The 14105-nt window shown below is 36.6% G+C and overlaps 1 protein-coding gene across 10 annotated transcripts in view; it reads right to left on the bottom strand.

Annotated features, from left to right (window-relative positions):
- HERC1 (HECT and RLD domain containing E3 ubiquitin protein ligase family member 1) overlaps positions 1 to 14105 on the bottom strand; it is a 187125-nt gene that overhangs the window by 139283 nt on the left and 33737 nt on the right. For 8 of the 10 annotated variants that reach the window (XM_042988678.1, XM_042988686.1, XM_042988682.1 and 5 more), the window contains exon 2: positions 3133 to 4088. In XM_042988678.1, the coding sequence (XP_042844612.1) occupies positions 3133 to 4062 (930 nt within the window). In that variant the 5' untranslated portion in view covers positions 4063 to 4088. Of the gene's footprint in view, positions 1 to 2943; positions 3042 to 3132; positions 4089 to 11031; positions 11102 to 14105 lie in introns of those variants that run through there. The other 2 variants (XM_042988679.1, XM_042988687.1) reach the window with 2 other exon arrangements.

Raw genomic sequence — 14105 nt, 5'->3', positions numbered from 1 at the left:
TTGGGGCACAGATTCAATGAATTCCATCATTAGCTGTGCAGAACTTCTGAGGAAAACACAAGTGTAATCTATGGTTCCATTATTTAAAGGCCATCTCAAGTGATCATCAAATCAAAAGCAGATGAAGAAGTAGACTGCTGCACCTTCCTAGGAGCTAGTACCAGAGCCATCATAATCCTCTTTTTTATGCCTTTCTACAATATGGAGGAAAATGTTGAAAACCACATGAAGTTTTCAGTAACAGATCTGGGTTTAAATCCAGGCTCCATCACCTATTGGATGTGTTAATGAAGGATAAGTTTCCCTATCCTTAGACAAGAATAATGCAGATATTATTTAGGTTTGTTGGGAAGATTAAATAGAGTTATGTATAAAACATGCTTAGCACAGCTCCTAGTATATAATAACAACTCAAAACTGGTAGCAGTAATTAATCTGCATCATGTACACTGAGAAAGAAAATACAAGAAATCTTTAATAAATTCTTTTTAAATTTGAAAATACCAAACCAACAAAACATCCTTCAAATACTGTCACTGATTTCTGTCCTTCCCAATACAGTCAATACAGTACTCTCCCCTCTCCCCAATCCACAGTTTCACTTTCTGCAGTTTCAGTTACCCAAGGTCAATAGCAGTCCAGAAGCAGATGCTCCTCTTTCTGACATAGTCAGAAGGTCAACAGTAGCTTAATGCTAGGTCACAATGCCTGCTCATCCCCCTCACTTTATCTCATCAGCATTGTATCATCTCACATCATCACAAGAAGGGTGTGTGCAGTACATTAAGATATTTTGAAAGAGAAACCAGATTCATGTAACTTTTATTACAGTATATTGTTATAATAGCACTATTATTGTTGTTAGTCTCTTACTGTGCCTAATTTATAAATTATATCATATGTATGTATGTACAGGAAAAACCACAGTACACATAAGGTTCGGTCAGCACTATCTGCAGCTTCAGGCTTCTACTGGGGGGGGTCTTGGAACATAGCCCCCAGGGATAAGGGGGGGATAATGTAGTTAAGACTGAGACTACTCCAGCTCCAGTCAGTCAGTAAGGATTAAAGACATCTCTAAAACCCATTCTGTACAGAATTCTTAATGTAAATAAGAAAACAATACTATCCCTAAGTATTTTTTAAACAACTAAATTTTGGAAAATATAGCACATGAAATGTGATATGTTAACATATCACAGGAATTTCAATGGTATAAAGATAAGTGGAAATTAAAATAACATAAATTCATGATTTCACAGGTCTTCATTTAATTACCTACCTCTTAAGCACCTACTATCAAAAATAATGTTATACCTTTTTTTTTCCACATTTGTCTTTTTAAGATATTCTGACAAGAACATAATATCCAGGTACTGGATAGAGTACCTTTCCACATATTCTTGCTATCTGGTTTGACTCCACTTAAAATTGCTTCAATGACTCCCCACTGCCTATAGGACCAATTTTCATTGCATAGCATGAGATACAAGGCCCTGCCTACTTAGCAGCTTTATCTCATCCCATTCCACCCCATACAAGCAGGGGCTTGCTCTCCTACACCTTGGTCACTTTGTGAATTCTGGTCCTTTCATCTGAAAACTTCTCCAGCTACCTCCACTTACACATTTCACGTTTGCAGGCAAACTCTACTTTCCAACTAAGCTCAGGGATCCTTCCTCCACAAGGCATTTTCCGCCCCTTCCCTCCAGCTCTCCTCCTGTGTCCCATCACCTCCTCTCTGTGCAGACTTCTACCACAGCTCATTATCTTTAATTTGAAATGTTTGTGCATCTCTCTTTCCTTAAACTGTGAGTTGGCTGAGGGCATGGACGCTACAAAGCTCATTTATCTTTTTAACTCAGTGCCTGACAGCATCTGGCACACAGTGTTAAATAAACACGAAGTGGCATCAAAGGCCAATGGTGTTTTAACTGTTGTTTATTCTTCTAGAATCCAGAGATATACAATGACATTTTTTCCCTACTCTCTATTTAAATATAAGGTCATGAATATCTTGTGGACTCCCATTCAAACAATTACTACACATGTGTTATCACTGAAGGTTAAGAATCACACAACTAAATAAAATTTATGGATTGAACTTATTTTTGTTAGGCCTTACATCAGATAGTCAGTTAATGGTTATGTGTCTCTCTCTTTCACTTCTAACTTGGGTGGTGACTTTTGTCCCAGTTGTTCAGGGGTAGAGAAACTTAAGGCAGGGAGGATCAGGTCAAGTTGGGGTCCAGTGTACAAGGAGTGGATATACCAATTTTCCAAATTCTCAGACAACACTGTAAAGTGTAAGAAACGTGAGTTCTGCAGACCAAGAGCATCAGACTCTATCACTTACTGTGCAGGAAGGAATAATAAACATAAAATTCAACTAAATAACCCTTCCTTCCCTCTAAAGCCAATCTGAAATTAAATTAAATTCAATCTAATATAGGCCTCTGGTGATGTTAGGAGAGCCAAACTAAATCAAATATACAAGATTCTTCCCGAGAACAGATCCAGATTTCTGTCAAAAGCAATCTAGTTTTCTGAGGTGCCCTCATTACAATAAGGAGCTATATCATAGGGTATAAACTTGGAAGTTATGGAGGGAGGCCCCTTCTGACTAGGTGTATTTGACATTTTATCCAGGAATGAAAGAGGTAAAGTGAAGAGAAAACTGGAAATCCAACAATAATGTAAACTTATTATGTTTTATATCTACTTTAAGGTAGGCCTTCACAGGAAAAAAAATGAATAAACTTAACATAAATACAATACATGGTCTGCAAAGACAGACTTGAGGTAAGAAATAAATAACGAAGTGTCTGCCCCATAAGTACTTAATCAGTATATGTTTCACTTCTAGTTCTTTTTGCCAAACGTGTAAATTTAGGTAACTGTCACAGTTTCTTCTTCCTTAAAATAAGGATAAATTATATCTACCTCATGGATTATCATGATAATTGAATCACAGGATGCATCCAAAGCACCTTGTTGGTAGCAGGTACTCAACAAAGGCTAACTCTCTTCTTCCTTAATTGCTGGTATTGGGGAGCAGTAAATAAAAGAAGTCAAAAAAGGAATGAGATGGTTTATTACAGATTAAATTGAAGGCAGATTTATAGTACATACCAAAGAACGCCTCATCTGCATTAATATAGTCATAAAGCAGTCAAAGCTGATCATTCCTTCCTGGCTTGATAGTAGTTTGTTTTTCTCCATGGAATTTACAACCGCTGAAGCCCCCAAAGCCATTTCTATCCATTCAAGAAGGTACCGCAAAGAGCCTCGCTGAGCTGCTAAACCAAGCAGCAACTCAGAAGCTAATCTGCGACCTAAAGTGTCTGCCCCAGAATTGGGAATAGTTACTCCTTTAAGAAATGTTGTCACTTGTGATAAGCAGTCCAAACCCATTGGAGGAATCTTGCTTTCATTTGCTAAAGATAATGGTGGCAAAGAGCTGACAACTTCAATTGCAGTATGAATAACGTCGTTGCAAAGACTAAGACCAGGTCCTGACACAGGCATCATCCAACTTTGTCTTAGAAGTGCAAATAATAAACTTAGACCAGTTCGAACACCCATTTCTATAAGTGCATCAGTGCTTGACCGGGGACGTTCACTAACAGAATGGACATCTGCTGAACCAGAGCTGCTCTCCGGAGAATGCTGCTGCTGTTTCACTTTGCCTTTGTCATGGTATTTATTCGAAAGTGCATAAAAGACACGCTGGAGTACAAGCAGTCGTTTTCGAAGTGCCCCAGCAAATGGGGAATCTGAACATACCATCTTCGCTAGTGCTAGCTGGCTGCTAAGAAGGGCATCCAAATAGTGGTCCTGCTCATCACTTGAAAGAGACTCACGTTCAAAGTCTGGCAACTGTGGTCCTTTGAGGCACAAAACTTGTTGGGGCAAAGGTACTACTTCTTTATTGCTGACCAGTTTAGAATACAGAACAGCAACTCCCTCTCTTGTAGCAATAGATTCACTATCTTCTGTAATCCAGGAGCTGTTCAGGTGTTCAAGCCATTTCAGTTTCACTGGTGGAACCATAGTTGCCATGTTGGTTTACTCTTCAGCCATTAGTTCTATAAAGGGAGATGAAAAAGCAGTCAAAAACTTACACAATTGATTCATAAAATGTTTCTGAACTTCCATCTTACATTACAATTAGTGATTTCAAACTGGTGAGACAAAGTCTGAACTGGAATTAATAGCAATGTACCAATGTTAGTATTTTAGCTTTGATAAGTGTACTATAGTTATTTAAGATGCTAATATTAAGGGAAAATGGGTAAAGGGCATAGGAGAACCCTGCACAATCTTTGCAACTTTTGTGTAAACCTAAAATTACCCCAAAATAAAGTTTATTATTAAAAATTAGTGATTTGTGTGCCTCTTCTCTTCAAGTTCTGGCCCCACTGTCAGTATAACAGTGGGTTCTACATGCTCATGACCCCCAAATTCCTATCTCCAACCCAGAACTCTTCCCTGAACTCCAAATTCATATATACAATTCCTCACATCATCACTCCACATAGATATCTATAGGCATCTCAACATATTTAAAACTGAATTCCTAATCCACCACTACCGTCATGCCCACCCAAACCCATTCCTCCTATAAACTTCCTTATCTCATAAATGGCAACTCTATCCTTCTGCTCCTTTGGCCAAAAATCTTGGGAGTCACCACTGATTCCTCCCTCTCTTACACAACAAATCAGTCAGCACTACTTACAAGTACCTCCAAGAATCCAAACAGTTCTCACCCACTTCCTTACTAAAACCTGCCCCAAGCTATCATCTCTTGGATCATTGAAGGAGCCTTCTTACCAGTCTCTCTCACTGTACAGAGGAACCACAGTGACTCCAAAAAGGTAAAAATGTTTTTTGTGTATTTTGTTTACTACCATATTCCAACACATAGTAAGTGCTCCGTAAGTATTTGTAGGGGAAAAAAGTACTTAAAAACTAAGTGCTATGAGATAAAATATTCACAAAACATATATCCCACAAAGGATGGGCATCCAAGATACATAAAGAACTCCTACAACTCAAAAATAAAAAGACAATTTAATTTTTAATTTTTAAAAAGGCCAAAAGACTGAACACAACTTCATAGAAGATTTATGAATGGCTGATAAGCATGAGAGAAGTGCTCAAAATCATTATTTATCAGAAAAATGCAAGTTAAAAACACATCCATAAGAGATACTATTACACATCCTTAAGCGTGGCTGAAATTCATTAAGACTAACAATACCAAACATCAGCATGGATGTAGAGTAACCAAAACTCTCACAAATCGTTTGCAGGAGTGTAAAATGGAACAACCACTTCAGACAACCACTGATAGTTTCTTATAAAACTAAAAATATCCCTACTCGATGACCCAACAATTTCTTTCCTAGGGATTTACCTAAAAGAAAACATATGTCCGTAAAACAGACTTAAATAAAAATATGGTTACCCCTAGAAGGTAAAAACATGAATAAACTGGGAAGGAGCATGAAGGAGCTTCCTGAGGTGAATATTGGATTACCCAAGCATATCCATTTATCAAAGCTCAGTAAACATGCATTTAAGATTTTTACATTTCACTGAATGTGAATTTTATCTCAATAAACAATGAATTCTAGTTGATATGCATACTGAAGTATATTTAGGGGGCAAGTATACTGATGTAATTTATTTTGAAATGCATCGAAAATTGAGATGCACTGATGTATATCTTTATACATATCTATATATATATGATAGGTATGTGATAAAACAAAAATAGTAAATTAGTAATGGTAGAATCTCAGTGGAAAGTATATGTCTGTTCATTTCAAAATCTTTCAACTGTGGGGAGCACCTGGCTGGCTCAGTTGGTACAGCATGCGACTCTCAGGGTTGTAAATTCACATTCTACATTGGGTTTAGAGATTACTTTAAAAAATCTTTAGGGACACTGGCTGGCTCAGTCGGTGGAACACAGGACTCTCATTCTTAGGGTTGTGGGTTCTAATCCCACATTGCGTGTAGAGATTACTTATGTTTGCAATTTTCATCATAAATTACTGCAGGGGAGGTGGAGACTAAGTCTGCAAAAAGGAAGTCATTACAGTTGGTAGTAGAAGAACATCCTCAAATACTGAAGGGCAAGTTGGTAGAACATCCTCAAATACTGAAGGGCATTTCATTTTCACGATATAGGTAAATCTTCAAGAAAAAGCTCATGTTATAGAGATCCTAGGCCATCTAAAGGAGTTTCTTATTTCTCAGTATGCCCTGTTAAATTCTAAATATAAAATCTGATGACACTTCCCTTCTCAAGCTTATGATTACTATGCTTAATTATCTTCATTATATACTCAAAGTATGTACTTAGGAAGGGGGGAAAACATAAGCCTCCTCCCACTTCATTTGGTAATTATTTATTAAACATTGTGCAGAGGATATAAAAGCACCTTATTTACCTCCATCCCTGCAACCCATAGGTAATTTTGTTCTTTTTAATTTTGCTAGTTTGATAGCTATAAAGGGATATGTTGTTGCTCTAACTTCAATTTCCCTGATTACTAATAAATCTGAACAGCTTATGTTTATTGATCATTTCACTACACTCTTCTGGGAAATGTTTGTTCGTGTCCTTCTAGTCATGTATTTTTTATCAGGTTATCTTGTCAACTCGTAAAAGGTTTCTGTATTCTATCAATGTCCTCAAAATACAAATATTTCTTCTAAATCTTTTTACATACACATACATCTCTTTTATAGCTCTTGCTTTCCATCTTCAGTTAAAAGAGTACCCACACACACTCATACCCAGATTACACATGAATTCTGGATTATGTATTCACCTGGACTTTCTTGAGGTATTTTTGTTGTTTTTACACCGGTTTTTAATCCACATGGAATTTAAATAAACTCTACATTCATTTGGAACTGTAACAAGCTCTACATGTAAAAGTGGTTCCAAGTTTACTGTTTCCAGGTGTATGGCCAGTTATACCACCACAATTTAAGTAATCCAGGACTTCCAAGATGTCTGAGGCCAATGCAAGCTGAATGAATATTTCCCCAAATTTCTTTCCATAACAATAAGAAGGAAAAATTCTATTCTACACAAAACCACACACACAGCATAATTTGAAGATACAGAATTTGAAGAAGCAAACTGCAAAGTAACTGTGAATAAAACAGAAAAATCACCAATCTCAGTGTACACACTGTTACTTTTAGGTTTTGTGGAAGCAAAAGCAGACTAAGAAAAACTGTACAAAAGACAAAAAAGGAAGTACAGTGAAAGGGCCCACAGGTGATTTGGAATGACTGCCAAAGAAGTTATATCCACACTAAATCTGAAAACACTACAAATGTGTCCAGACAAATCACAGACTACAGGAACTGATTTAATTTAAAGAGTCAGACGGGATTTAAATGAGCAGGTACAATTTTGAAAAGACTGGTAATTTAAATGAGCATTCCTGGAAAAGCAGAGGGGAGGGAAAAAAAGACAAACAGGAAGAGAGAATCATCTTTTTGGCAACTGGGTGAAGGGTAAAAGAAAAAAGGAGGAAATGTTTACGGTTCTGAGAGAGAGGACAACCATAAAATTGTCAACATAACAAAACTTCACTCAAACAAACCAACCAAAAAACCCCTCTAAAGTACTTGGACTTTGCTATATTAACAGAAGAGGGTGACATTAAATTAAGAATATTATAAAATACCCAATACCATAAAAATGAACAAGAGAAAAGTCCATACAAAGCTACTGTAGAAAATCAAGAAAGAAAATTTCACATATAACTGATAGAAATCTTTCAGACAACAAAAAAACAAACAAAAAAAATACAAGTTAATAATCTAAACAAAATTAAACACACTGAAACATACGAAGGTACAAAAAAAAAACTGAATTGGAAATTTAAAAACAAAGCAAGAACGGACTAACAAAAAAAGGTTTTAAAAAAAGGAAAGGAAAGAGAACACAAGGGAAGGAAGGGAAAGAAAGGAAATCATAAAAGAGGGGCACCTGGGTGGCTCAACTGGTTGAGCATCTAACTCTTGATTTCATCTCAGGTCATGATCTCAAGTTTGTGAGTTCAAGCCCTGCATTAGGCTCTGCACTGACAGCCTGAAGCCTGCTAGGGATTCTCTCTTTCCCTCTCTCTCTGCCCCTCCCCGACTTGTGCTCTCTCAAAATAAACAAATAAATAAATAAAATGACATAAAAGAAAATAAAGAGTCAGAGAGAAATTAGCAGAAACAGAAGACAGGCAAAGGAGGACAGCTGTACTATTAACTACCTGAAGAAGTTTAAAAAAGAGAGTGTGTGCAAGCTGGTTTTAAAGCTACAAGCCAAGAAATCTCACCAGAAACAAAGAATTTCAATCAACACAGTAAGGGCTCACAATTACCTAGGAAAATTATCCCAGAACAATCAGTTTTAGGACATTAACCTAGTTAAACTATTAGATTTCAAAGATAAAGATAAATAATCCTCAAGACCTCCAGGCAAAAAGATTCAATAACTTTAAAAGGCAAAAGAATTAGGGGTGCCTGGCTGACTCAGGCGGTAGAGCATGTGACTCTTGATGTCAGGGTGAGCCCCATGTTGGATGTAGAGATTACTTAAAAAAGTAAATAAAGTAAAAGGCAGAAGAATTAGACTGACATCACATATGTTAAAACCAACCAAATACCACAGCAACAGCTTTTGTAAAGCAAAAACAAAAACAGGAGATGCAATGAAACAGAACCACACTAATGATGGGAGACTTTAATATACCACTCTCAGTACAGATGGATCAAGTGGACAAAAATAAAGAAACAGAAGATCTAAACAACAAAATAATTCACTCTTTTCCCATTAATACAATCTATTTCTGGATTCTCTACTCTGGTCCACTTATTCATTCTTAGGCCAACAGCGACTTTATTACAGTGGCTTTGTAACTGTTCTGATGGATGGTAAGACAAGTCCCTAATCTTTAAAATATATTCAGTCACATGCTACCTCCCTCAACATATTACTAATGTTCTCATTTGAATTACACTGAATTTATATATTAATTTTCAGAAAATAGACATTTTGGGAGCACCTGAGTGGCTCAATCAGTTAAGCATCAACTCTTGATTTCAGCTTAGGTCACGACCTCAGTTTGTGAGTTCAAGCCCTGCATCATGTTCTGCACTGACAGCATGAAGCCTGCTTGGGATTCTCTCTGTCACTCCCCGCTCCCCTCCTTGCTCACGTTCTCTCTCTCAAAATAAACCAACATTAAAAATAAATTAATTAAAAAATTATAATGCTAGAATAACCAAATGTGGTTCTTACACATGAACAGACATATTACATTAGAAAATATCAAAAGAAAAGAACTGAGAGTCCAGGAGATCCAAGTATATACAAAAAATTAGTACATGATAAATGTTGGCATATGATAAAGGTTTTAATCCTAATGAATGCATATACACTACATCCCAATGTGTACAAGGCCCCATGTTTAAGGATTTTCAATACACTCTCATTATAATAGGGAAAAACCAAAACATTCATCAATAGGGAAGAGATAACTAAAATGTTGTATATTCAAATGATGCCAAAGTATAAACTTTATACTATAAAAAAGTTAACACATGCAATTCAACAAAAATAACATAATTTTCTAATTATCAAAACAAGACTTAGTGTTTAAGGAACACAAAAAACAACACTAGAGGAGCTGTACTGCATAAGTTAACAGTAAAGCATCAGGGGCACTGGCTGCTCAGTATGTAGAATGTGCGACTCTTAAACTCGGGGTTGTTAAATTCAAGCCCCATGTCAGGTGCAGAGATTACTTAAAAAATAAAATGAATTAATTAAAAACGGGGGCACCTGGGTGGCTCAGTTGGTTAAGCGTCTGACTCTTGATATTGGCTCAGGTCATGATCTCATGGTTTGGTTCGAGAAATCGAGCCCTGCACTGGGCTTGTGCTGATAGCATGGAACCTGTTTGAGATTCTCTCTCCCTCTGTCTCTGCCTCTTCCCTGCTCACTCACACATGCTCTCGCTCTCTCCCAAAATAAGTAAGTAAACGTTAAAAAAAAATTGGAAAGTAAAAGCATCAAAGTCAGCCAGGCTGGCTAAGTTTGAATCTAGTCTACATTACTTACTGGCTATTAACCAAGCCCAAGTTCTAGGTTTGAATCTAGGCTGTTATCATTTACTGGCTATTGACCAAGGCCAAGTTCCTTAATTTCTCCAAAGCTCCAAGTGCTTTCTGTAAATTATAGGATAATAAAGAGAACCCTCTATGGTTATCACGCATATAGAGTTCTTAGAATCACTGCCTGAAACATAGTATACAGTCAATAAATGTAAACTGCTATTATAATAATGATTATTTTGTTCCTTATTGCTATCTCTACCAAATTATTGGTTACAGATATATGTGGAGATGTATATAAAAGTTTTTTTTTTAAAGATTAGAAGGACAGACCCCCCCCCCCAAACTCATGACAGCGATTGCCTAGGGGGGACAGCAGGTATTCAACAGGACATTAACTTTATTTATGTTTCCATTCTCTTATTTTTAAATTGATCACATAAACATGACAAAATTTTAACATTGTTAAATAATGGCAGAAAACAAAGAAGAGTCCTTTTTTATTCTTGTACTTCTCTTCAGTCTTAAATTTTTCTCAAAAAAAGGAAAAACAAAAAAGCTTGTATGATCATACTGTTTTCAATTATAATATAATCAAAATTTATCATCACTGTCCCATTACTGTTTTAATTTTTAATAGGCTTGTTTTCACAAAAAGCATTTTAACAAAAAAAAATCCTAAAAATTTCTTTTTTTTTTAAGGATTGATTTTATCTATCTTGTTCTAACAGTAACACAGGTTTGGAAAACAAAAATCAAATAACATAGGTTTAATAGTGTTTATCCTTTCTCATGCATACAGAAATCTGCAGTTATAGGACAAATACCGTAAAGCTGATATATTCATCAGCATGCTACCTCAGACACTGTGATAGTTTTACTTACAATTTTTCTGCATATGTATTACACATAAATAAGAGAAACATAACTTCTGGGTATATTCTGATGATGTATTCTGTAAAACAGAAAAATGAATCATCAGAGCAAGATTTGCCAAAGACAAGGGAATGATGCTTTATGAACAATTCTGATCAATGGAGAAAGGTTTAAACAACAAAACACTGCAGCAGACTAAACACTTTCAATAAAACTTTTGAAGTACTGGATAAATTCTACCTAGTTCTTTTTTTAATACATTATGTTGTAGGCAAATAAAAAGATAAAAAAACAATTCATCAAGGGTGTTCAAATTACAAATTCTGGTTCCTTCAGTGCTAAACCACTAATAATAAACTAATATCCCCTGGGATGTCTCCATTTTTCAAGCTATTCAAGCCATTCACATCAGCTACAACCCAAAGATCCTCTCTAAACGTGAAAAATTAGAATACATTAAATTTCTCCTTCACTTACACAAAATATAAAGTTAGTATTTCTTCAAATACTGTATAAAAGCTAGTTTCCAATCATCTGTACTTAGCTATAGAATCTCCAGTGTTGATGTCCTACAATTGTTCAAAAACAAAGCAAAACTGTTTATTTAATCAACTTTTTGATGTAGTTTTATTCCAAAAAACTGTCCAATTGGGGCAAGGTGCAGTAAGTGATAACTGATTTAATTTTTTCATTTTCCCTGAAACTCCAAGAAAGTATATAGTAGGTTCACAAAGTTTATATCTTTGTATTCAATCAACCAACATTTTCAAATCTTAGAAAGTCACAAGCCAGTTTATCAACCTCCTACCTTAGCTACAAACAAGACACGCATGATTCAATATATATTAGAATGGAATTAGGAAATTAAGATGCTACTACCCAAGAAATGACCTTTGGCAAAAATGCTTACTCCCCAGAGCGCATATGAAAAAATAAGAGAATCGAATGAAATAATCTCCAAAGTTCCTTCCAGTTTTAAAATACTATGGACCTTTATATTTAAAATAATCCCCTCAAAATAAAATAAAACCCAAATGTTTAATAACATTCAAATTTGGATCCTACTACATTCTACCCACTTCCGGAAAGAATACAAAAACACTGCACTAGGTTACAGTATACACCAAATTATTTAATTTTTTAAAAGTTTCATTTATTTAAGTAATCTCTACACCCCATATGGGGCTTGAACTCACAACCACAACATCAAGAGTCGCAGGCTCTTCCTACTGAGCCAGCCAGGTGTTCCCCAAATCATTTAATTTTTAAAAATTTAAAAATTTGTTCCATATTGCTCCTGTCTTATGGTTTTTTATGATAATTAAAATACCTGAAATCTAATAAATGCTTAAACTCTAAAGACTTGTTAATTTTAAATTTTAATCAAATTTTTTAAATTAAAAAAATTTACATTAGAAACTACTGGCTTTAGTCATATTTCAGTGCCCTTATCCACATGTTAATGTCAATTGGATCTTGAAAAGCAGGGTGGGGGGGAGGGACTTACATAATTTGATAAGATCACATAAAAGGTAAATGTCAGAATAAGGATTTAAACACAAGTCCCCAGAGTCTGAAGCTGAATGCAATTTCCACAGTCCCATAGTATCATTCCCTGGAAAAATTAATTCTAAATGCAGGCTAGCTTTAAGAATCAAGAGTGAGAGCTTGACAAAATACACATGTGCAGCTCCCCAACCATAACCTACCCCACCAAAGAATTTCTTTTGAAGAAGTGTGATACTGCAACCCCCCCATCTTCACCTTTGACATCAGTGCCTAAGGATGATAGCTGTGACATTGTGATTTACAATAAGAAATATATTTATACTTGGTTTTTGTCCCGATTTTGTCCCCAATCCTAGCAGAAAGCTCCTAAAACCCTTGGAATTTGCTGTGATGTCTTTTGTTACATTAATGAAGTGACTTGGGTGCCTGAGTGGCTCAGTCAGTTGAGCATCCCACTCTTGATTTCTGCTCAGGTCATAATCTCATGGTTCGTGGGTTTGAGCCCCTCACTGAGCTCTGTGTTGACTGTGCAGAGCCTGCTTGAGATTCTCTTTCTCTCTCTCTGCCCCTCCCTCGCTTATGCTCCCGCTCTCTCTCAAAATAAATAAACTGAAAAAAAGTTTTTAAAAATAGAGAAGTAACTTTTGGAAAGTACCTGAGGATAGGGGCTAGTTGCCAGTGGAGCTAACCATGTGACTAGAGGGTAGGAACTTTCAGTCCCACACTCTAACCTCTGAGGAGGGGAGAGTTAACTAAAGATCGACTTCAATCATCACTGGACAAATATTTAATCAATCATGCCTCTGTAATCAAACCTCTCAAAAAGGGGGAGGCACTTGGCTGGCTCGGTCAGTAAAGTGTGCAACTCTTGATCCTGGGATTGTGAGTTTGAGCCCCATGCTGGGTATATAGGGATTACTTACAAATAAAACCTTAAAAAGCAGGGGCGGGGCGGGAGGAGGTATAGAGAGCTTCCAGGTTGGCGAACACATGGAGAGTCAGGGAGAGTGTCATGCTCCAAGAGGGCATGGAAGCTCTGCACTCTCCTTCCCCATACCTTGCCCCATGCATCTCTTCCATCTGGCTGTTCCTAAGTTATATCCTTTCATGAATAAACTGGTAATCTAGTAGGTAAAATGTTTCTGAGTTCAGTAAGTCACCCTAGCAAATTAATCAAACCCAAAGAGGGTCGTTGGAACCTCCAAGCTATAGCCAATTGGCCAGAAATACAGGTGACAACATGTACTTGTGATTGGCATGAGGGGGGTGGTGGCAGCCTTGAAGGACTGAACCCTTAACCTATAGGACCTGACACCATCTCCAGGTAGATAGTGTCATAGTGAGTTGAATTGCAGGGCGACCAGCTGGTGTCCAAAAACTGCTTGGTTTTGTGGATAAAACCCACACATCAAAAGTGTAACTGGGATCAGAACTATACATCTAACTGAAAATTCTCTCTGTGCTGACCCATTACGGTAGCATACTTACTCCGCTCCCTGGTAACAGATTCTCCCTCACTCTGTTCATCCTCCATCTTTCTACAACTCTTATGCTCTTGTTTCAAGCCTCAAACA

This window comes from Panthera tigris, chromosome B3 (genome assembly GCF_018350195.1).
Source record: "Panthera tigris isolate Pti1 chromosome B3, P.tigris_Pti1_mat1.1, whole genome shotgun sequence".
NCBI classification, from domain to species: Eukaryota; Metazoa; Chordata; class Mammalia; order Carnivora; family Felidae; genus Panthera; species Panthera tigris.
This window is presented reverse-complemented; position numbering and strand designations above follow the sequence as displayed.